The 23,473-nt window shown below is 42.7% G+C and overlaps 3 protein-coding genes across 5 annotated transcripts in view; 2 read left to right on the top strand and 1 right to left on the bottom strand.

The window, feature by feature from the left end:
• Positions 1-216: 216 nt before the first annotated feature.
• Positions 217-9,484, top strand: DNAJC14 (DnaJ heat shock protein family (Hsp40) member C14). Its single transcript, XM_016214384.2, has 7 exons — positions 217-802; positions 1,859-3,315; positions 6,998-7,104; positions 7,307-7,426; positions 7,764-7,924; positions 7,994-8,096; positions 8,525-9,484. The coding sequence occupies exons 2-7, from the start codon at positions 1,915-1,917 to the stop codon at positions 8,733-8,735; spliced, it is 2,103 nt and encodes a 700-aa protein (XP_016069870.1). The 5' UTR covers positions 217-802; positions 1,859-1,914; the 3' UTR covers positions 8,736-9,484.
• ORMDL2 (ORMDL sphingolipid biosynthesis regulator 2) lies at positions 6,717-12,229 on the bottom strand. 2 transcript variants are annotated; one of them, XR_001603298.2, is made up of 6 exons: positions 12,141-12,229; positions 11,035-11,209; positions 10,722-10,873; positions 9,852-10,181; positions 8,553-8,782; positions 6,717-7,079 (listed from the first exon to the last, which is right to left on the bottom strand). XR_001603298.2 is itself a non-coding variant. In XM_016214386.2 (4 exons), the coding sequence occupies exons 2-4, from the start codon at positions 11,206-11,208 to the stop codon at positions 10,046-10,048; spliced, it is 462 nt and encodes a 153-aa protein (XP_016069872.1). In that variant the 5' UTR covers position 11,209; positions 12,141-12,229; the 3' UTR covers positions 9,717-10,045. The 2 variants fall into 2 exon arrangements, 1 of the variants encoding a protein (XP_016069872.1); XM_016214386.2 differs by lacking the exons at positions 6,717-7,079; positions 8,553-8,782 and having other exon boundaries at positions 9,717-10,181.
• Positions 12,230-12,486: 257 nt separating this feature from the next.
• Positions 12,487-23,473, top strand: part of SARNP (SAP domain containing ribonucleoprotein) — a 45,934-nt gene continuing 34,947 nt past the window's right edge. For both annotated transcript variants that reach the window (XM_016214371.2, XM_016214370.2), the window contains exons 1-2: positions 12,487-12,587; positions 21,987-22,086. In XM_016214371.2, coding sequence (XP_016069857.1) covers positions 12,552-12,587; positions 21,987-22,086 — 136 coding nt within the window. In that variant the 5' untranslated portion in view covers positions 12,487-12,551. The remainder of the gene's footprint in view (positions 12,588-21,986; positions 22,087-23,473) is intronic.

Genomic DNA, 23,473 nt, shown 5'->3' on the forward strand with positions numbered 1-23,473 from the left:
CTCAGGTCCTGAGCCCAGCGGAGCTACGCTGTCAGTCCCTGGGCCCCGGTCCGTGTCGGGGCCTGGGAGCTGCGTCCAGAGGGGCGGATCCAGGCCGTGGGAGCTGCAGTTACACGGGGCAGTTCGCCAGATGGGTCAGAAGCCGGGGAGGCCGAGGGTTGCTGGGAAAGCAGGGGCAGCGCTAGGGGAACCTGGGCGGGGGCTGGCCCGGGGCGCCCTCTCCTCGATTCTATGAGAGGACGTGATACAAAAGGGCCTCTGTCTTCGTTACAGCCAGTAGGGAAAGGGATCAGGGCGGTGGCCCTTCTACGCTCCCTAGTTTTGTCTGCAAGGGAAACAGACTGTGGCTTGGTGGCTGTCCTCTATCTCCCAGTTTCGGCAAAGCCCAAGAATCCAGCAAGAGGAACCCTGAGACTCTGCCCCCAGACCGCAGGCACTGGTGCAGCACCCCCTTGCTTCGCTTCAGGGGTGCAACTTGCGGGGATTCCACTCTGAAGTCGAGCACGCGGAGGGCCAAGCGAGGGCCCTTTAAGGGGAGGTGCCATTGCTTCCGGAGGACCGCCTCCTCTGATTGACGGCGCTTGCTAGACCCGCTCGCGCCTCCAGCAACCGCTTTTTCTTTCCCTTCCTGTCTCTTGCGCGGTGACCCCGGAAGTGGAAATAGGCGTAGAACGGCGCCTGTGTCTAAGACGGAAGGCGGAAGCAGAGCTTGAGCGGGAGGCGGAGCCGGGGGAGCTCCTCCCTTAGCTCCCCTGGCTCTGGGTCCTGCAGCTCGAGGGGGAGGAGTTACCGTCGCTCTTTGGTACGTTACCTTCTCTCGGTCTACCCAGTCTTAGGGTCCCCTAGATTGTTTTAGGGGCAACCCCAAGCTCCGCCCCCAGGTTTTCTTTGAGGGCCGCAGGGTCCCCACCCTTTTTCTAAAATTTTATTTTTGTTTAAAATATTACAGATGTCCCTTTTTCTCCCCAATGACCCGTTCCACCCCGTCCCTTCCCCCTCCCCAGCCCCTCTCCCTACCATTGTCTGTGTCCTTGGGTTGTGCATATATGCATATAAATTCTTTGGTTACTCTCTCCCCCTCCACCCACCCGCCCTCCTCACTCCCTCTGACATTGGTCAGTCTCATCTATGCTTCCATGTCATTGAATCTATTCTGTTCATCAGTTTATTAAGTTCTTTAGATTCCACCTATAAGCGAGATCATGTGATGTTTGTCTTTCTCTGCCTGGCTTATTTCACTTAGCATAATATTCTCCAGGTCCTTCCATAGTGTCCCAAAGGGTACAAGATTATTCTTCTTTACAGCTGTGTAGTATTCCATGGTGTAAGTGTCCCACAGCTTTTTTATCCACTCATCTACTGATGGGCACTTGGGCTGTTTCCAGATCTTAGCTATTGTAAACTGCTGCTATGAACATCGGGGTACATATATTCTTTCTGATTAATGTTTCAGGATTCTTAGGATACATTCCTAGGAGTGGAATCACTGGGTCAAAAGGCAGCTCCATTTCTAACCCACCCTTTTCAGGAATCCTACGGCCCTCCTTTCCGATTGTTTTTCCTTTTTTCCCCAGAGTGACCCTAAGACCACACCCTTTGGGGTACCTACCTCTTTCCGGGATTCAGAACTGTATCTTTCAGGGGAAAGAAGAAAAGCTTAAGTGGAGTTGGAGGAGGGGGTAGGGAGCAGTGTTGTGGTTCATGTAGTATTGGCTTATTGCTAGGGGTAATGAATTCCCCAAAAGAACTTGAAAAGCCAAGGGAGGTGGATGCATTATATATATCCTCAATTTAAGGTTATTTAACTCCTTTCTTGGTCCTATCCTTGATTATCCCCACCTTGATACCTTTGTTACAGGCATCAGAACTTACCATGATGGCTGTGACCTAAAATCTTCAGGAAGCCCCGGGGTCATGGCCCAGAAGCACCCCGGAGAAAGTGGGTTGTGTGGAGGCCACCACAGTGGTGGTGCCTCCCTCGGGACTTTAGGACGCTCTGTGGACCCTGAAATACTTTCATTCTCAGGACTCAGGGATTCAGCGAGGCCTTCTCCTAATGGTACCGGCTGCCTCACAAAGCACTCTAGTCCTAAGTACACACAGCCCCCAAACCCAGCCCACTGGTCGGATCCAAGCCATGGCCCCCCAAGGGGCCCAGGACCCCCTAGAGATAGAGAGGACTCTGACCAGAGTGAGGCAGAAAAAGAGTCAGGAGTGGACCAGGAACTCTCAAGAGAGAATGAGGCTGGGCACCAGGAGGATGGGAACCCTTTTCTTTCCATTCCATCTGCTTGCAACTGCCAGGGAACCCCTGGAATCCCAGAAGGGCCTTACTCTGGGGGAGGAGATAGCTCTTCTAGCAACTTTTGCCACCATTGTACCTCTCCAGCTTTAGGGGAACATGAAGAGTTGGAAGAGGAATATGATGATGAGGAACCCAAGTTCCCCAGTGATTTTTCCCGTATGTCCAGTGGAAAGAAACCTCTATCTCGGAGACAGCGGCACCGTGTTCCTGCCAAGGAGGATACTTGGAAGGGTGGACGCAGAGATCCCAGGTCCCCTGGTCGACATCGGCTGGGCCGGAAACGAAGTCAAGCAAATAAGCACAGAGGCCTGGGATTATGGGGAGCAGAAGAACTGTGTCAGCTTGGACAAGCAGGCTTTTGGTGGTTGATCGAACTGCTGGTATTGGTGGGAGAATATGTGGAAACTTGTGGCCATCTCATCTATGCATGCAGGAAGCTGAAAGGCAGTGATTTGGACCTTGTTCGAGTCTGGGCGGGAGCCTGGGCAGGGCGGCTGGGTGTCTGGGCCCAGGTGATGTTTCAATTTCTGAACCAGGGATTTTGCTATGGGTCAGGGCTGTTCACCCGTGTTCTTAGGCTACTGGGTGCTTTGCTGCTCCTGGCTCTGGCCCTCTTGTTGGGCTGTCTGCAGTTGGGCTGGAGGTTTCTTGTGAGACTAGGTGATCGGTTAGGCTGGAGGGGTAAAGCTATCTGGCTCTTCTCTTGGCTGGATTCTCCCACCTTGCAGCGTTGTCTGATTTTGCTGAGAGATAGCAGGCCGTGGCAGCAGCTGGTAAGAATGGTTCAGTGGGATTGGCTGGAGTTGCCTTGGGTCAAACAGAGGACTAACAGGCAGGGGAATGCACCTGTAGCTAGTAGTCGCTACTGCCTGCCTGAAGAGGAAGTGACCCGACTCTTGACTATGGCTGGGGTTCCTGAAGATGAGCTAAATCCTTTCCATGTGTTGGGGGTTGAAGCCACAGCATCAGATGTTGAACTGAAGAAGGCCTATAGGCAGTTGGCAGTGATGGTGAGTATCCTTCCCCCATTTCCTGTCCCTCTTTGTTCCTGTATTTTTTTTCTAATTTTAGAGCAGAAAAAAGGGAAGGCAGAGAAGAAAGTCAACTTTAAGTGGAAGAGTAACTTTAATTCTTAGAAAAGAGTCATAAAGACTTTTGCCACCTCTACTATGGATTCTGACTTTTCCTTCATTTTTAAGGGTGTTTTTTTTTGGTCATGAGATTCTTTTTCTTAACTGCCGGGGTCCAGCCCCAGCGGTCCAGGGGTCCCCAAAGGTGTGGACGGCATCAGCAAAGAATGAAGGACACGGAGACAGCGTTCAGAGCGTCAGGACAGTCAGCTTCTCTGTTGCCTTGTTACAACTCTCTTTATACTACTTGATTTTATTGCTGGTTAAACAACATGACATCATGCTTTGCTCTGGTTTCTGTCTTAACCCTTCACAGTTAATGTTTATACCTTCTATCTGACTTTTGCTAAAGAATTTATTTCTGTTTAACTATGTTGATTTTAGTCTTGTCTATTATTTATATTTCTATAGGCTATTCTACAGATTAATCTCGTTTGTTATTTCTATTCTAAGGTTACTACTTTATTGTTCTACCATAAAGCTAAAAGGGAAGTAACTACCGTCTGGCGCCTATTCGTAGTCTCTCCGCTGACACTCCCTGCGGCAGTCCGTCAGATAAGGGAACTGCCTGCATAATTTACAATGGCATTTTCTAAGTTGTTTGCGCAAAGCCTTTTTCACCTTCTCATCTAACAGGCACCAAGGGGGTCCTGTTCTCCCTAGCCTTTCTAAGAAGCTTGGGATGTTTTGTACCTGTGTATGTTTGCCTTTGTAATTAACTATGCGGTGTCCATCCTCATTGTAACATCCTGTGTATGATAAGGGTTCAGGTGTAGATTGAAATACTCTCTTTCCTAGTCTGCTCTTTCCTTGTGGGGATTCCCAGAGTTTTCCATTAATATAAACATCCCCCAGTAATACATTCCTTAGTGGGAACTCACTGGTGGACTCCCTGTGGATTGCCCTGGGCAGCCGAGTCAGCAGGGCCCCAACCCAGGCCTCTTCCCTGGTGGGAAGGCCCCCGGGATAGTGGGCCTAACAAGTCCTAACTCTTCTGCTGACAGTCTTGAGTCTGAATTCCTGTAAGCAGCACATGATATTTTTGCAATGCTTGGGGCTTTTATTGAATCATTGTCTTTTCTAGTCCCATCCAATCCCCCTGCTAGGGAAAAGTTTCCAGCTGGAGCAATGCCCTTTTCTGGTGCAGGGAAAAGTTTCCAGTTAGGGCAATGCCCTTTTCTGGTGCAGTGACTCGGGTAAGGGACACAGAGCGTTAGAAAGGGGAACAAGCATAGGAAGAGGGATATGCCATACACCAAGTCCCATGGAGCATTTGCTGTGCAGATGTCTCCTCCTTAAAGGACCGTGTCAAGCAGCAAGGATGGAAGGGCTTCTGGCACTTAACAAAAGAAATGACCTGTTGTTGGACTCACTCACCCTGAAACATTGAGATGAAGTCCCTCTGGCTAGGGTGGAGAAGAGGCCTAGTCAGAAAGCTTGTCAGTTCCTCTCCCAGAACAAATGAGGGTTTTTGGTGGTGGTGGTGGTTGTTTTTTTGGTTTGTTTGTTTTTAATGTTATTTATTGATTTCATAGAGAGAAAGGGGGAGAGAGAGAGAGAAATATCAGTGTGTGAGAGTCACTGATTGGCTGCGTCCTGCACGCCATTGAACCTGCAGCCAGGGCATATGCCCTGACTGGGAATAGAACCTTGATCTCCAGGATCATAGGTCGAGGCTCAACCACTGAGCTGCGCTGGCTCTTTTTTGAATACAGGGAAATCCAACAATCTGTCCCAGAAAGGCAAGTGTGGACCTAGTATGGGATGGTTCAGGGAGTGCATGTGAGTGATTATTCCAGGACCCGGTGAAAGAAAACAAGCTGTTTCAAGACCAGCAACCCAGAGTGGGAAAGGGAAGGAAAATGGGATATAAATCTTAGAGATACATGTGCAAATGTATGTCATACCTGAAAATATGGTTGCTTTTGTTGATAAAAGGGGATTTACAGGTGGAAGCTGTGATGCACCACATGCTTGAGAGAAATGATTTAATACAAGCGTGCAATCAAATTGCTATTAGGTTGATATTAGGTTGCTATTTTTGGATATGATTGTTGCTATTCCTGTACAAGTAGAATTATATTATGAATATAATGTGTGTAAATTGCACAGGAAACCTGTTTGAATGTATGGAACTGGACTGGTAAAATACCAGTGTGTAGATTACCTTGATAGTTGCATGACACCAGAGGAATGGGCAACCATGGTTTCCATTAACTATTCAAGGCACAATAACGTACCAGACCTGTACTTATCACAGGACTAAATTCGTTTGGTGGGAAGTGGATGCCCTTTAGTGGATAGCCTGGGATATACTTAGAATGGTGAACAACTGCTTACACTCGTATTGTTACTAATAAAACACTTTTCTCACCTTCATGTCTTTTAGCAGATACCCTCTCTTGGGGAATACCATTCTTCAAAAAAAAAAATCTCATTTTCAACTTCCTTGGAGTAGAGATGATAAGTTCCCTGATCCTCAACACACCTGACCCACATCTCTGAGTTCTCCCTTGTTCTGGGTCAGAGTGCCTGTGGGCTTTTTATAGAACCTCTTACCACCCTTATTAGGCCCCAGAGTGACCATGACTACAAAGCTGTTCTATAAGCTTGGGAATATGGGGGATTTAACAGCATTCTGCTTATTTAGCATCAGTCAAGAGATTAGCTTTATCTCTGTGGTTTGGGGGAATGAAGATGGGAACAATAAGGAAGCTGTAGGAAGAGAGGGTATTGTCTGTCTTGGAGAAAAGGCTGAAAAGTGGATAAAAAGCCTGTGAATATCATGCTATTTCATTTCTGGGACAGAAGGGCAAACTATTTGAAGTTTTAAGTAAATACGAGAATTTAAAGTTAGGAAAGTGTTTGAGGATGTAACATATCTGAAACTCTTACTTTATAACTGACAATAAAGTTAAAATGTGAAGGCTTAGTATGCATGCTAGGTTAAGTGACAAACCATCCCTGTTTGCCTGAGATTGAGGGGTTTCCTGAGACATGAACTTCAGTGCTAAAACTGGGACAATCCCACATGCACTGGGGTGGTGGATCACCCTAGTACAGATTCTGTGCTATATACTTCACATGTATTCTCATTTAATATTCCCAACAATCCATGATAGATAAAATATTCTAGGTCATATAGCTAATAGTGACAGAGCTGGAACTTGAACCAAGATCTCTCTACAAAGCCAGAGCAATTAATTATTAAGCTATGTTGACTCTCCAAAAGGATAGTGAAAGAGAACCGTTTGACGTGATTTTTTTTTTTAAATAGTTTATTGATTTTTTTTTTAGAGCAAAAGGGAGATGGGGAGAGAAAGGAAGAAACATCAATGTGAGCTAACATCAATAGGCTGCCTCCTGCATGTTCCCTACTGGGGATTGATTCCACAACCTGGGCACGTGCCCTTGACTTGGAATCAAACCAGCAACCTTTTGGTGCATGTGAAGACGCCCAACCAACTGAGCCACACTGGCCAGGGCTACCACTTAACATGAGGTTTTGACCCAAGATGGGGAGAGGGTTGGAATGGATGTGATGAAATCTTTGTCTTGGTAGGTTCATCCTGACAAAAATCATCATCCCCGGGCTGAGGAGGCCTTCAAGGTTTTGCGGGCAGCTTGGGACATTGTCAGCAATCCTGAAAGGCGGAAGGAATATGAGATGTAAGTTGGAGATGGGAAATTGTCAGGTGGGGTAAATGAAAAGTCTTCAATAGCAGAGGTCCCTGAAGTTATAGGTGGAGGCTCTCTGAGGTGGAGAGAATTGAGGTTGCTTGTAGGCCACAGGCCTTAAGAAGCCAATAGATCTGTCTCCTTTTGTCCCTTGCTCAATACCCTCTGATTTACAAAACCTTTCTTCTCTTAGGAAACGAATGGCAGAGAATGAGCTGAGCCGGTCAGTGAATGAGTTTCTGTCCAAGCTGCAGGATGACCTCAAAGAGGCAATGAATACTATGATGTGCAGCCGATGCCAGGGAAAGCATAGGTATGAGATACACAGGAATGGAACAGCCACAGCTTAGGGGTTGGGTAGCGAAAGACCTTCTTTGTATTATTGGTAGTTGTGGGATACAGATGGTAAGTAAAAGAACCCTTAGGTTTCCACTTCTGATATGTCAAGATTGGGGATTTGAATCAGTAAGAAAAAAAAAGATATTTTTTAGCTTTAAGATAGAAGATTGAGAGAAGGGTATGCACAGGCATATATAACAACTGAGTGGAGATAATTTAAGGTCCTTCAGCCACATTTGTCAGTAATAACACTACAGCAGTGACACAGGCTTGACAAATTATTGAGGAATTGTCCTTCTGTTGGTTTGCAGGAGGTTTGAAATGGACCGGGAACCTAAGAGTGCCAGGTACTGTGCTGAGTGTAATAGGCTGCATCCTGCTGAAGAAGGAGACTTTTGGGCAGAGTCAAGTATGTTGGGCCTCAAGATCACCTTCTTTGCACTGATGGACGGAAAAGTGTATGACATCACAGGTACACATCTGTTCTCTAGAAATACAGGCTTATTGTGATGTATTAGCTAATTATTTCTCATGTGTGCAGAGTGGGCTGGATGCCAGCGTGTGGGAATCTCCCCAGATACTCACAGAGTGCCCTATCACATCTCATTTGGTTCTCGGATCCCAGGAACCAGTGGGCGACAGAGGTAGGTGGTATTTTTTTTTTTTTTTTTAATATATATGTATCTTTATTGATTTCAGACAGAGGGAGAGAGATAGAAACGATGAGAGAGTCATTGATTAGCTGCCTCCTGCAGGCTCCTGGCTGGGGACTGAGCCCACAACCCAAGCATGTTCCCTGACCGGGAATCGAACCGTGATCTCCTGGATCCTAGGTCGATGCTCAACCGCTGAGCCATGCCTGGCTGGGCGGTGGTATTTCTTTCAATAATCTATCCATTATTCTAGTTCTGAATATGGTTACAGATGACATGGTATTTAGGACACTTAGATGTCTCACCCTTTAACAAGTTTGGTAACTGACTGAATATATCTTTAACTTGGGTATTAAGAGGCAACATAGGTAACCATTTGACTTTTAATCTCTCTCGCCTCATTCTTGATTTCCTCTCAGAGCCACCCCAGATGCTCCTCCTGCTGACCTTCAGGATTTCTTGAGCCGGATCTTTCAAGTACCCCCAGGACAGATGTCCAATGGGAACTTCTTTGCAGCTCCTCATCCTGGCCCTGGGGCCACTGCAGCTTCCAAGCCCAACAGCACAGTACCCAAGGGAGAAGCCAAACCGAAGAGGCGGAAGAAAGTGAGGAGGCCCTTCCAACGTTGACACTTGTTTTCTTCTTTCCTCAAATCAATGTCAGGGAGTCAAAAGGGCTGTGTACAGCACAGGATGGAGTTTGATTTATTTTTAAATATTTAGAAAAGGGAAACTTTTAAGCTCAAATTGTTCACTCAGTACTTGTAAGGAAGCCCCAGAACCACTCTCTCGCCTCCACCAGCACCCAGGAACTGAATCTTGTCTTCTGACAATACCAAAGAAATAGGGGGTGGCTAGAGCAAAGCACCTAGGGCATGGACCTAGGCTGGACAATATCTCCCCATAGTAGTGTGGGAACTCGGTATTTCCCTGGGGTCTGTATGCCTTTGTTGTCTTCTGCTTCTACAGCAGATGACACCCCCCCTTTTTAAACTACGAGTCTATCTTATTTCTTGACCCATTTTAGGAGGGAGCTCCCTCCTTTAACCCAATGTACTAGTTAAGACAGAACAAGAAAGCATGTAGCCCTAATTAAAGGAGATACATAGAGTTCAGAGAGTGGGAACTCTGAATTTTTCCTGACTTTCACCTTGTGGGTAACTGCCCAACTTCATGCTTGTTGGTACAGGGATGGCCAAAACTAATGATTTTAAAAAATCAGACTCATGCCCTCTTCCCTTGAAGAGGGGAAGGATAAAGGGGTTCCTGGCAGCCCCCTTATGATCCAAGGGTTTGTATTTTTTTAAGTTGTTCGTATTTGTATATACATAACTATTTAAAGCCAGGGGATTATCTTTCTATAAATATGTAACTGGCAACCTGTTTCTTCCCTCTCTTTTTTGTCTTTATAGCTGGTGTCCTTTTTCTTATTTGAGAATCCTTTCTATAAGTGTTAGCTGAGAGTGAAGGGCACTTCCTACTGAACTAAGGGAAAGGGGATAAAAAAATATCTTAAAGAGGTTTTGTGCATTATGTCACTCTTCCATCTTCTTCCCCAGCCTTATGAGGACATCTCCCTACCCTCCCTGCTGACCAAATAGTAGCCATATCTGAAAAAAATTACCTTTATTTTAAGGGAAATACACAGCAAAACAGAACTGAGGGTAATGGGGGTGGAAGACATGGAAAAACCAAACACGCTGACCAAATATGGCCTCCTGTGGAGGAGAGTGATTTGACCCTTACCTCATTTGCCTTTCCTGATTCAAAGAAGCCTGCTCCTAGCAGGGCTAGGCCCAGGGAGCCCCATTTTCCAATCTGTTCTCATCTTGGAAGTTTGGAAACAGTTGTGTAGTTCTCAGGCTTTCAAGATAACGACAGTATGGAGAAGGGAAAGATGTTACAGCCTTTTGTTCCAATTCTGTTCCTAGTCCCATCCCTCAGTATTTATTGATACCAAAGAGACGAACCCCATGGAATTGGGGCAATTTAGGCAGCAGTACGCTGAGCAATGAGGTTGTGTTGATGAGGAAGTGAGCAGCATCATACTTGGTGTAGAAGCTGGCTAGGAGGTAGCTGGGAAGAAAAGAAATAGGTTAAGTGAAGCTGGCCTTTCCAGTGACTTTCTCTTCTATTTTAAATGACCCGTTCTATTGCATGTAGTCCTATGATATCTGAAAATATCCTAGGGGTCAGGGAGATGATGAGCACCTCTAACTGGAGATTTGTAAGTTTGTGTGTTTTTAATTGTCAATGACATGGCAAATGATAGCTGAAACAGTTTCAGCCTGTATCACTGGTAAGTCCTCTTTGCTTCCACTCCCCAGTCAGTTTTCACAGATTTACATCAGTTCTGCCTTGATTTATTCACATCTTTTGGAAGTATAAAATCATTTGGTTTTACTTGGTTTTCTCAGTCCATTCTCCTACCACCAAGGAGGCAGAAAAGAATGGTTGATTACTGCCTTCTACTTTTTACTGCACTCCCTAGATTTTATACCTAGTATGTCATAATATTTTCAAAGGGTCTAAGTGATTAGACTGCTTTTTAAAACTCTCCTGCGGGCCTTTGTACCTGGCTTTTGGAGCATTTCCCATATCTCCCCCTAGACTCACAGTACAATAGGAGAGATGCTGAGGAATTTTCGGGAAGAGGTAAATTGGAGCCCGTAGTCCATCTGTTCCCAGTGTGTCAGTAGCCGAGCCTTTCCTTGGTCAGGGGTCTCAAAGGGTGTCCCTTTCACTGTATGTAGGAAGACATACATAGCCTGGGAGGAGAGAAGGGAGGAGTTTGAAGGGACAGAATATAGTCCTTTATCCCAAGAATTAAGATCCCAAAAGGAAGATATATATTCCCAAGTAACTGGGGATTTTGATTTTTGTTTGGGAAAGGCCTGGGGTGGGTACAAGGGTGTGGTTTAGTGCTCACCAAGTTATGGATGACGTTGGTCAAGGTCCAGACAACAGGAATGCTGAAGAAGGGGATGCTGAGTAGCACCACATGCAGCAGGCCTACCAAGATGATGTACGCCAGCCAGATGCCCCGGCTATTCATCACTCGTGTGTTGGGGTTTACTTCGCTGTGTGCCACCCCCACATTCATCCTACCACAGTGGGGGATCAGGCAAGAGTCCACCTCAATTCCCTGTCCACCCCTCTTTGACTTTTGCCCCCACATTATCTCCTGAATAGCTCAAATCCCCTGAACTCTGTTGGGAATGAAAGAACATCCCCATCATGCACAAAGAAAAACTGAAGACTGGGGGAGGGGTTGGAACTTAAAAGGCAAGAGAAGTCCTCTCTACATCTTAGAAACGTGGTAATAATATACTCTGATTTTTACAGTTCAGCTGTCACTTGAAGGAGTAAGTCTAGGTTTGGGCACCTGCTTCAAGGAGCATGGGAAACAGAAGTATCTCACTTTATTTCCCTGAATAAATTAATAAAGAAGCATGAAGAGATTACATACACCCATAATCCAGAAGAAGGCCAGGGGAAACAAGGATTCACTAAAGAGGAGTGAGGGGGGAAAGCTTCCAATCTCCACTTTTACTCGGAGGCTTGTCCGTCCTGTCTCTCATCCCCTTGGCATATAAACAGTCAACATCCCAATTCCTTTTCTCAAGCGTAGGGCGTTTGAGGAATTTACCCAGGATTTTGGATTGAGCTAGGAAGGAACTTGAGTTGAGAGCCTCCAGACAGAGCCCCAGCCCCGAATCCAGGGGCGGCTCAGATCGCCTGAACTTGGCTTCTTAAAATCGTGCTGGTCTCAAATTGATGATGTCTAGTTAGAAAGCAGCTCTTGCCCCCTACACCTAAAATTCCCTAAGCCCTAATACTGAACATGCCCCATGCTCCTCCCAGCTTCCCTCTCTCCTACGTCGACTCTCCTCAGCGCTCTTCTCTCGGTATTTAACTGGCCGCCGCTCCACCCCCACCCCCGCGTCCCCCGCCCACCCACTTTCGCCCCCCACCACCGTTCGCCTCCCACCATTTTCCCACAGCACCCCTTTCCAGTCTCCTGGAAGCCCCTACCTGCAAGCTTCAAAAGCCAGTCGGCTAGGGGCGCAGCGCTTGCTTCTACACCCGTGGTCGCCAGGAAGCAGCCGCCCTTGCTCATCTGCAGTCTCCCTATGGGTGGAACAGAATTAGCGCTGCCACTACCCATTGGCTGGCGGTCTGCAATGGGGACGCACAATTGGTCTCCGTTTCCGTCGTTCGGAAGGCACAGAACCCGCCCCTCTCCCTGCCCCACCTTTCGAGAGAGGTGGGGAAAGCTGGCTAGGGGAGTGAGGACGGCAGCTATTTACTAATGGGAAGAGTTGATGGTATGAGGTGGTAGTAAGAGTGGCAGTGATTGGTTAGCCCTGGCTGTCTGCGCCTAGGCGGGAGCTCCTGGAAGCCGAGGCAGCGGGTGGGGGCCTAGTGGAGTGGAGGGGTAACAAGATGGCGGCGGAGACGGTGGAGCTCCATAAACTGAAGGTACTGTGAAGGGGGAAAAGGGCTGACTTGGACTTTTTCTGGGGACTGGATTCTGGGAGTGGCTTGTCCACTTTCGTAAGTGTTCTCCTTGTAGGCTCTTCCACTTTTTCCGGCTCCCTCCGTATTTCTTCCTCACTACGCCTGTCCTAATTTCCCATGCTCCTCACGGTTTTATTGTATCTGTACTTGTTATTTCGGCTCCCTTCTTCATCGTTGTATCGTCCGTCACTTCTCTACCGGGTTGTGTAAGTGCCTTCAACCTGTTCTCTTCTCATTTCTCGTCAGAACTGCGTTACGTCAGTGGTCCCACCTCTCTGCCCCATGCCTCACCCTGCACCCCTTTTTTTATCCTGGGTTGATGCTTTCCTATCTCTTGTCCCATGCTGAGGTTCCCGTTAGCAGATGTTGGCATCTTTGTGTATTTCTATCTATTTAGGTCTCAAACGTGATCCAGAAAATACGTCCACTCTTTTTTTTCTTTTTTTTTTAGATGGGGTTACGCTCTCGTGGGAAACCTTGAAACCTGAGGAGGGGCCTCAGAATATAGGTCTCCCCATAGAAACCTGGGGTTTATGAAACCTTGAGTTAATAAAGGCACAGATAGCTCGGCTTTAAAAGTTTTTTGAGTTCTCTCACGCGGTTCTCCCCCGGCCAGCAAACCCCCGCCCCCTACCTCCCTCCAGGCGGACAACTCACTTATAGCTGTAATATTTTGGAAAAGCATTTCCAAGGTTAGGGTTATCTCTGTCCCATTTCATATCGCGATGGACTCTGCATCTCTTGGTATCACTACTGGGTGACACTCTCAATCACCTGTTTAAAGTTGTGCCTTGGGAATCTTGGTAGTTTTCTCACATTTAGATTATTATTATCCTGGAAGAAGAGAATAATTTGTTTTAGGGTGAATTATGAGAATATCTTGGTTAGTTGACCATTTGTGGTTTCACAAGTAGTTTTCCCATTAAATGTTTCGGTCACATCATCCTGGGAACCTTGGACAAACCAAGCTTATTTAGCTGAAGCTGAAAACTGACCCTTTAAAGCTCATTGTAAAAGGGGACATTTGTAATAGTTTAAACAATAAAGATAATTTTTTTTTTTTTTTTTAAAGTAAAGCTTGTTGAACTTAAAAACAATAAAAGTAGCGAAAGTAAGGTTAGGGAGAGGTCCTTTTAGTCATTTTTTAGTTGACGTCGATTAGCTTTTTTGTAAAAGCTGATAGATTTCTAACTCTTGGATTCCAAACTGTACTAGTGGTTTTTTGTGTTATTCTGGAGTTACTATTAACTTGGTGGTACTGAAATGTGTAGATTATATCCGTGGTCTCCTATTACCACAAGTAAAAAAAAACAGCAACCACTTCCATTGTATGTATACTTATGTAAATAATGTTATACTGTTATGTATGTCATAAAACATACACAGAAAAGGAATTTTTGAATGAATGAGATAAAAAGGAAATATGAATAGAAGATCAAATATTTTCTTCCTATTAGTCCCATTTTTGAAACCCCTGGAGTAAGCCACCAGCCTTGTGACTTGCCTTTATGGATTTTGTGTTGGTTTACGGAGTTCCTCCTTCCATAAAAGCTGTGTTTGTTTGGACTGTATTAAATTTTATTTTGACTGGATAATGTCCTCTGACCTGATTTCAGGTATTATAGTCTAAGAACATGAGGTACCCCTGACAGCCTAAAAAGTAAAAAAGATTCACTCTTTTAATCACATTTGCTTGTCTTTGCTTTTTCTCTAGAGCACTTCTTAACCTTTTGGAGGTCACAGATATCTTTGAAACTCTGATGAAAGGTATGGACCCTTTCCCCAGAAAAAGGCATGTACACATACTTTGCATGCGATTTGAGGGGCTTCATAAAATTTCCATGTAGCCCTGAGGAGTCCATGGACCTCTGGTTAAGAACCCATGCCTTTAATTCTGACTTCCAGGACAGTTAATGTTTGGTTCCACTGTTGATCTTGATAGAGTAATCTTGTCTTGGGTTTACCTAGGGTTTTATCTCTCTTTTTTTTTTAAGTCTTTCCATTTTTATAAAGAAATTTTGGGCTTTTAGAATGGGACCTCAGAGGAAAGGAACAAGCTTTAAAGTAGGAAGAAAAATATCTGAATTGATAGGTAAGTCCACATCAGCTGCAGATTTGTCAAGATTTTGTAGAAATGCCATTCTAACACAGTTGTAGAGACTGACTTGTGGGTGAAAATGCTTTGAACTGTACCAAATTTCCAGTCAATGGTGAGAAAAGGGAGTACTATAGAAGAGAGAATGAGAAGGGTCTGCAAGTTGCCAGAGTGTTGAAAAAGTGAGATGTGTAATTTTGAAGCATAAAGTGCATATATGTTGGTGGTGGTTTGTTTTTAAAGGGAACTGGGTGAATTGTGTGACTACAAAGTAGATTGGAGTGATATTGAAAAGGGCCTTTTAAGTTGTTACGGCATTTGGTTTTTGCCATGTAGGCAGAAAGTGGGGAGCCTTTGGAAATTTGAAAGAAAGCTGATGTGATCCATGTGTGTCCTTTTGGCAGTATGGAAGATGGGATCTGGAGAGGGAGAGATTTCACCAATTACATTTTTATTATATTATTCACTCCCCTGCCTAAAACCTTTTAATTTTATACCTGCCAATCTTTCCAGCTTAGTTTCTCACACTCCAACCACAGTAGCTTTATTTTATTTCATTCGTCAGAATGAATGTGTTCATTAGTTGCTAACGCTTAACAATAGCGTTTACTATGTGGCAAACACTGGTCAAAGCTATTTACATACATTACTGATTTAATTCTCTCAATAACTCTTGAAAGTTAATGCCTCTATTATTCCCCCTTTTTTTTAAAAATGTTTTATTGATTTTAGAGAGGAAGGGAGAGGGAGAGATAGAAACATGATGAGAGAGAAACATCTATTGGAGCCCCTGACTCAGGTATGTGCCCTGACCGGGAATTGAACCTGTGACTTCTTGGTGCACGGGTCAACTCTTAACCACTAAGCCACACTGGCCAGGCCAAAATTTATGTTCTTAATCCTTGCACATTACTTCCTCTCCTTACTTCAGAACCCAGAACCTTTACACATGCTTTTGTCTGCAGTGCTCCTGCCACCCCCATTCCCCACATCTTCATTTAATTAACTGCTAGCTGCCTTTCAGATGTCAAACATCATTTATCCAAGCAACCCTTAGATAGTATAGGTTCTCCCTACCCACACATGGACAGACCACTTTTTAAATGCCTTCATAGGACACATTACTTTTTTTTAATCAGTTAAGTATTATGTATATGATCATTGATTACCTTGTTTCCTTACTAGGTTGTAAGCTTCATATGGGCAAGAACGCTATCCATTTTGCTCATGATGATTTCCCTGTGCCTAATTTAATGGTTGACATGCAGAGGGTACTCAGTAATTATTGGTCAAGTGAATAAACTTAGTAAGACCTGAAATAAGGTAGTGTCTACTTGGAAGGGAATGAATTTAATTTGGGATATAGAATTGTAAGTATTTATAGATCAGTTAGATGTGGGAGGAATGAAAGATGACTCCAAGATTTGAGTAGTAATACCACCGTTAGTCTAAGTTGGGAGGAAGAGAAGAAGCCAGTTTTGTGCAATAGAGAAGATAAGTTCAGTTTGGGGCTTAAGTGTCTTTGAGACATGAACTTGGAAATGTTTGGTAATCCGTTGTAAATGTGGGCCTCCTGTTCAAAAGTTGAGAGCTGATAATAAAGATTTGGAACTTACTCAAAAAAGTATTTATGGGGTGCCTACTATATGCCAGCTCACATAGGTGCTGGAGATATAGCAATGAACAAAGTAGACAACATTCTTTCTGTTGTGGAGCTTATGTTTTGCTGGGGGAAGGCACAATAAAGTAAAATTTAGTAAGGTGTGTAGAGAAAAATAGGAAAGCAGGATAGGGAGTACAGTGGGAAGAGTATTGTAATTTAAAATAGGGTGATTAGGGAAGGACTCATTGAGAATGTGATGTTTAAGCAGAGACTTGAAGGAGTGAGCCTTGTGCAAAGTGTAAGAGGACCTTATAGGTGATTGTTAGGACTCTGGCTTTTACTCTTAGAGATAGGAAACCAATAGAAGATTTTTTTTTTTTTTTAATATATCTTTATTGATTTCAGAGAGAGGAAAGGAGATGGAGAGATATAGAAACATCAGTGATGAGAGTGTCATTGATCGGCTGCAGCCCGCAACCTGGGCATGTGCCCTGACCGGGAATCGAACCCCTATGACCTGGATCCTAGGTCGACGCTCAACCGCTGAGCCACGCCCGGCCAGGCAATAGAAGATTTTTGAATAGAGGAATGACATGTTCTGACTTAAATTTTCAAAAGATTATTCTGACTACGTTGTTAAGAATAAACTATAATGAGGTGCAAGGGCTGCAAAGTTTTTACAAGAATATGAAAAAAAGACCAGAAGGGATTAGATCCTAGATGTATTTTGAAGGTAGAGCTGACAGGATTTGCCAGTGATTTGATTCTGGAAAGTGAGAAAGCCTTTGATACAAGTGGAATGAGAAGGCCAAAGAAGGAATCTCAGTGAATATTGCTATTTACAGGGTTGAGTGGAAGAAGAGTTAGCAAGGAGGCTGAGGAGGAGACGTAAGAGGAAAATGAAGAGCGATAGAGCATGTACATGAGAACAATGTCAGCATCTTGGTAGTTAAGATTGGGCTTAAGTCAGAGAGACCTGAGCTGGCACATTGGCTCCACTGTTTTCTAGCTATATGCTTTTTAAGTAAATTATTGAATCTCTTTAAGCCTCATTTTCTTAATTTAGAAAATGGGATCATAATACCAACTACTTAGGTTTGTTGTAAGGATTAAATGAAGAAATGACATTCAAAGTTTAGCTTTTTTCCTGGCATGTATTACTACTTAAAAATAAATTTGAGTTCCTGTTGTATGAAATGTTATAAATGATATGAAATGTCTCTGCCCTCAAAGGTTTACAAACAATATCAAGAGGTAACAGATGAAAAAGATTTGAATCAAAATTCAAGATTAGTAAACAGAAAAAAATCACAGGGCAATAAATGATTAACGTTAAATATATTATGTGGGCCATTGATTGGTCTTTTCTCTGTAGGTTGGATATATAGAATGGAAAATGCCTATTGATACTGAAAAATAAAATTTTTATAAATTTTTTAAAATAGGTCATTCATGTACAAGTTCACAATTCCAAAGGTACAAAAAGGTATATGGTAATGAGTTTCCTTCCTACACTTGTCCTCAACAAGCTTCTTCCAGTGTTAATTTATCTGTTTCTTGTCCAGGTATCTTGTGTATATACATCACATGGGTGTGTGTGTGTTGTGTGCATTATTTTTTACATTAACATTAAAGTTAGTATCCTGTATACAGTGTTCTATAACTTGGTTTTTAAAACTAGTCTTATTGAGAATAATTCATATACCATACAATTCATTCAATATACCTTTTAAAATTTTTATTTATTTATTTATTTTTAAAATATATCTTTATTGATTTCAGAGAGAGGAAGGGAGAAGGAGAGAGAGAGTTGAAACATCAGTGATGAGAGAGTCATCATTGATCAGCTGCCTCCTGCCCGCCTCTGACTGGGAATTGATCCTGCAACCCGGGCTGGTGCCCTGACCAGGAATTGAACTGCGATCTCCTGTATCATAGGTAGATGCTCAACCACTGAGCAACACTGGCCAGGCTTCCTTGTTTTTTAAATATGTTCTTTTAAAATATTTTAAAGTTGAATGCATATAAAAATGGGTAAGATTTGATATTGTAAGTTATGTCCTAGTGTATGAGTAGAACCCACCATATAATAACTAAAATAAGACAACATGTAAAAGTCATATGTAACATTTTCATTTGACCAGAGAGGGGACATGGAGGTGCTGAGAAGACTCCTGCATGAACCAAAGACCTTGGGGTTAGGGAATGGGAGCCAGTGGGGGGCTGAGATTTCAGTGACCAAGGCAGTGGTAAGGCCAGTGGTCAGCAGTGACGGATACTATCCATGTAAACAACCAGTTGTACCAATCTGTCAGCTTCCAGCCTAGATCAGACTATATCAGATAAGCATCTGTGTAAAAACCATGTCTGACTGTACATTTTCCTCTCATCTGGAAGTGTTTGAAAACTTGCTTAGGCACAATTTTGAGAAGGAAGGAGAAGGGGGAAACAACTCTACTAGAAAATTGAACTTTGAATTGCCTGAATATTTACCAAAAATGTTACTTGAATCAGGAAAAAAAAGGAATTGAGGCTTCTGAAGAAGATGTATTGCTTTGTAGACAACCAACACTGTCTAAAGACACACACAGACACACAGACACCCACACAAAATGATATATTTAAAATGTTAAGTGACCTCGGTGTTGGAATTATGTAAGATTTATTTTCCTGTATACTTTTCAGAATTTTCAAACTATGGTGAACATAAGACTTAACAAAAAGCTTAACAAAATACTTTTAAAAGTGTAACTAAAATTAAAAGACTTGTTCAGGAAGCTGAAAGGAAATAAAGTACCAAGGACGGAAAGATCAAGATTCTTTCTTAAGATCGGCCGGGGTGGCTCAGCAGTTGGTTGAGCATCGACCTATGATCCAGGAGATCTCGGTTTGATTCCAGTCCAGGCAAATGCCTGGTTTTGAGCTTGATCCCCAGCAGGAAGCAGCCTATCAATGACTCTCATCATTGATATCTCTCTCTCTCTCCCCCTCTCCCTTCCTCTCTGAAATCAGTTAAATATATATGTATATATAATACATATATATGTAAAAATTCTTATTTTAGAAATGCACCTTAAAGACTACTTAGAGTCTGGAGTCTAGATTAATACTATTCAAGGTATGGCCGCAGGCTAGTGCTTGCCTGTCCATGAACTGTTTGTTACTGGTTAGGGATAAGTAAAATTGAGTAAGCTTTTAGAAACTTTGATAGCAGTTTGACATCACTGCTACCACATTGAGACATATTATTGTTTTTCTGGTAATTGGTTTTTATTGTTTTGTACAAAAGTATCAGTCTATGACCTGGTTGGCATATTATAAAAAATTGGCAGCCCTATCAATCTACCTATTTAAAAATATATTGATCTGTGAAATTCAGAAATCTGAGAAGCAATGATTCAGTCTAATCTTGCCTAATCTTTAACCTAGTGTCTAACACTTATAAAGTGCTTACTAGGTGCCAAGCACTATTCTAAATGTTTTACAAATATTTACTGGTTTAATCTTCGTAACAACATTTTGGTATAGGTATGGTTGCATTATCCCCCTTTCACAAGAAACTGAGGCACAGAGAGATTAAGTTATGCACCTGTTTATCCAGCTGTTAGTGGTAAAGCTGGAGTTTGAACCCAGGTAGTCTGGCTTCAGACGCCATAATTAGGCTATGCAGCCATTCCACACTAATAATGGATGATTACCTAACATGTTTCTGAATAGAGAGTGCTGTTGGCTTGTTGAGTAGGACAGTTTTCCACAGACAAGGTGGGACAAAAGTAGGTTTGCAGTTGTTCATATGGAAAATAATACAATAATTAATAAATAATAATATAAGAATAAACTGTTTCATGTACTCACAAGTGTAAACTTACCTTTTCCCTACCCTGTATTTATCCCTGCCTACCTGCCCCCACTCAACTGAATGTTCCACCTGGCCAATTACAGTATTGGGGTGGGGGAGCTTCCCGTCTCCATTTCCAAATGCTCCCTTGATCGAAAACCTAGAGATGCCCAGCATATTCCCCTTAGTTGTAAAGTTCTTTCTTCTATAGGAATCTGCTTTCTAACTTCTGGCTAGTCTTCCATCTGTACTTCCAAACAAGTAAAATCTTCTTTCAGGCCAAACATCTATTCGTGCACTGATCTGCATATAGGATTTCTGGAACCTTCCTTTTCCTGCTTTCTCCTTGGATCAGCACATCATTATGCTTCTTAAAATAATCTGGAGCCCCGTAAGGCTGTTACATCATTTAATATATTCTATTTTTCGGTTACCCATAATCTAGAATTATTTTGGTCGCAAATCATATTGTTAACTCTCTCTGCACTTGTAATCATCTAAAACCCTGAGGTCTTTATCCTTTGAGTTGCTGTTAAGCCAGATCTTGCTCATCTGGTTTTTGAACAATTTAAGTTTTGAATATAATTGTAGTACTTTATAGATATGCATCTTATTTTTTCTAAATTGAATATTTTTGGCTCATTGTTGTCCCTGAAGAGCTCCCCCCTTCCCTCAGCTTAATTCTGTCGGTAATCCATCAGCTCTTCCACTGTTGTCTGCAAAGTTGATAAGAGTACCTGTTATATCACTAGTCAAGTTACTGATTTTAATTGGTTCATTGTTAACTTAAAGCTGGCTAACACATTTATCTAATCCTACAGTAGTCAGACTTGAATGCATATTTATGGTAGATTTCAGTAAAGGATCTGGGATAAGAGAAGAATTTGCTTTTCTATTAACTAGCTGGTACAGTAATTTTGGGGGGAGGGGATTAAACCTTTTCCTCTTTTCAGAAATGCTAAAGATTTGTAATAATAAAAAGTTGCATGAATAGGTCAGAATTTTATTAAAGTAGGACGTTTATTCTTCATCATGTGTTAGGAAAGTCTTCCTGCATATTGAATATTAGAAGGAAGTGTACCTTCTTTGAATCTAGAGGTTTGGTGGGATTAAGAGCAATTGTTTGGGATTGAACTTTTTTTCTTTTTTGTGAGAACTACGGTTTACCCTTGTACAATATGGGTTTGAACTGTTCAAGTTCACTTATACTCGGGACTTTGTTTCCAATAAATATGTACAGTATGGTAAATGTGTGTGTGTATATATATATATATATATATATATATATATATATATATATATATCTTTATTGATTTCAGGGAGAGGAAGGGAGAGGGAGGGAGAGATAGAAACAGAAATGATGGGAGAGTTGTCATTGATCGGCTGCCTCCTGCATGCCCCCCGACTGGGGATCAAGCCCATAACCCTTGCATGTGCCCTGACCAGGAATTGAACTGTGATCTTCCTGGATCCTCCTGGCTCAACCTCTGAGCCATCCCCAGCTGGGCAGTAAATGTATTTTCTTTTATGATTTTTTTAATAACATTTTCTTTTCTGTAGTTTATTGTATTGTAAGTCTATAGTATATAATATACAAAATACGTGTTAATTGACTGTTTATGTTATCGGTAAGGCAAGGCTTCCAATCAACAGTAGGTTATTATTAGTTACGTTTTTGAGGGATTCAAGTTATACTCCAATATTTGACTGCATGGGGTGTCAGCACCTCTAATCCTGTGTTGTTCAAGGGTCAACTGTACCTTTTTTTGGGGGGGGGGCAGGTCATTCTATTAACTAAGGAAAAGTATTATTATTTTTTTTCAGCTTGCTGAACTAAAGCAGGAATGTCTTGCTCGTGGTTTGGAGACCAAGGGAATAAAACAAGATCTCATCAACAGGCTCCAGGCCTATCTTGAAGAGCATGGTAAGTGCTTTGTGGAGGCAAAGAGTGGTTTGATTGAGGGTATTGATTTTTAGGCTCTGACATATGGAAGATTTCCTTTTTTTCCTGTAAGTTGTTGGTAATGTAAGTTCTTAATTAACTATATCAAGAAAACTCTTGGCCAACCAGAACAGTGGTGATAGTACAAAAAATACCCCCCCCTCCCGTTTTTAAATATGTATAATTTTATTTCAGCAAATTATTTAAAAGGAAGTATGGTAAAGCAAGTATCATTAACCTGAGAATTGGGAGATTTTAATTCTAATTCCTTTTGTGCCAGAAATTTACTAGGTAACTTTGGACAGTCACTTTTCATGGCTTACTATTTACATTTCTCTGTTCTGATCTATGAAATGAAACAAATATCTCATCTCCACCCTTGAAATTCATAAACCTAGATAACCTCTGGTCCGCTGTAAGTTCTGACATTCTCTAATTCTGCCTTTTTAAAAACAACTTCATTTAAGTCATAATATCATCCCAGGTTGTACAAGTTCCCTCTTTAATTTTTTTTTTTATTCCCATTCCTTTTATCCCATCTCTCTTAAACAACTGTTCTAACATGTCTGATAGGTAGTATTTGTCTTTGTCCTTGTAAAGCCATGTAGTATTGTTTAGTGTACAATATTTTTATATAATTGGCAATGAGGCTATAGCCTTGCTCTGTTTCTCACTTCTCTAACTACTGTGTTTTAAAGATGTATTTGTGTGGCCTGTGGCTGTGTTGTCATCTAGTCTATTAATTCCAGTTCCTATATAGTAGCCTATGATGTATAGAATCCACCACATTTGTTTAAGTCCTCACCTGAGAAGTGAGGATATTTTTCCATTGATTATTTTATTTTATTTTTTTAGAGGGAGTGGTGGAAGGGAGGGTGGAGGAGGGGAGAGAGAAACATTGATGTAACAGAGACATATCAATCTATTGCCTCCCACATGCTCCCTGACTGGGGGCGGGGATCAGACCTGCCTGCAACCCAGGTATGTGCCGTTGACTGGGAATTGGACCTGTAACCCTCCCGAGTGTAGGCCCACGCTCTGACCACCGAGCCACGCTGGCCAGGGTGAATCCACCACATTTTAATTCGCCCAGTGATAAACACCTCTATTGCCTCCTGAACTACTACTTTTGTGTTCCTTCATATTCCTGTTTGAGAGTCTTTCTGGGATATATACCTAGGAATGGGTTGCTAATTAATACCTATTTATAATGTATACTTAATATGACTAAGCACTGCCAAATTATTTTCCAGAATTGCTCTGTAAATCTATAGAGTGCATGAGGATTTGTGTATCACCTCCACAAACCTAAACTTGGCGCTGTCTTATCAAGTAGCCTAATTTTTGCTAATCTCTTAGTTGTTTCACT

Source organism: Miniopterus natalensis, chromosome 2, assembly GCF_054644295.1.
Source record: "Miniopterus natalensis isolate mMinNat1 chromosome 2, mMinNat1.hap1, whole genome shotgun sequence".
In the NCBI taxonomy this organism is placed as follows: Eukaryota; Metazoa; Chordata; class Mammalia; order Chiroptera; family Miniopteridae; genus Miniopterus; species Miniopterus natalensis.

Bases quoted from the DNA above. Each gene is read 5' to 3' on its own strand.
- DNAJC14 (XM_016214384.2), top strand. From the start codon at position 1,915: ATGGCCCAGAAGCACCCCGGAGAAAGTGGGTTGTGTGGAGGCCACCAC. The intron at 7,427-7,763 runs GTATGAGATACA...GTTGGTTTGCAG, and splicing joins CGATGCCAGGGAAAGCATAG to GAGGTTTGAAATGGACCGGG. The intron at 8,097-8,524 runs GTAGGTGGTATT...ATTTCCTCTCAG, and splicing joins GGAACCAGTGGGCGACAGAG to AGCCACCCCAGATGCTCCTC.
- ORMDL2 (XM_016214386.2), bottom strand. From the start codon at position 11,208: ATGAATGTGGGGGTGGCACACAGCGAAGTAAACCCCAACACACGAGTG. The intron at 10,874-11,034 runs GTGAGCACTAAA...CTCTCCTCCCAG, and splicing joins CCAACGTCATCCATAACTTG to GCTATGTATGTCTTCCTACA. The intron at 10,182-10,721 runs GTGAGTCTAGGG...TTTTCTTCCCAG, and splicing joins AGCATCTCTCCTATTGTACT to CTACCTCCTAGCCAGCTTCT.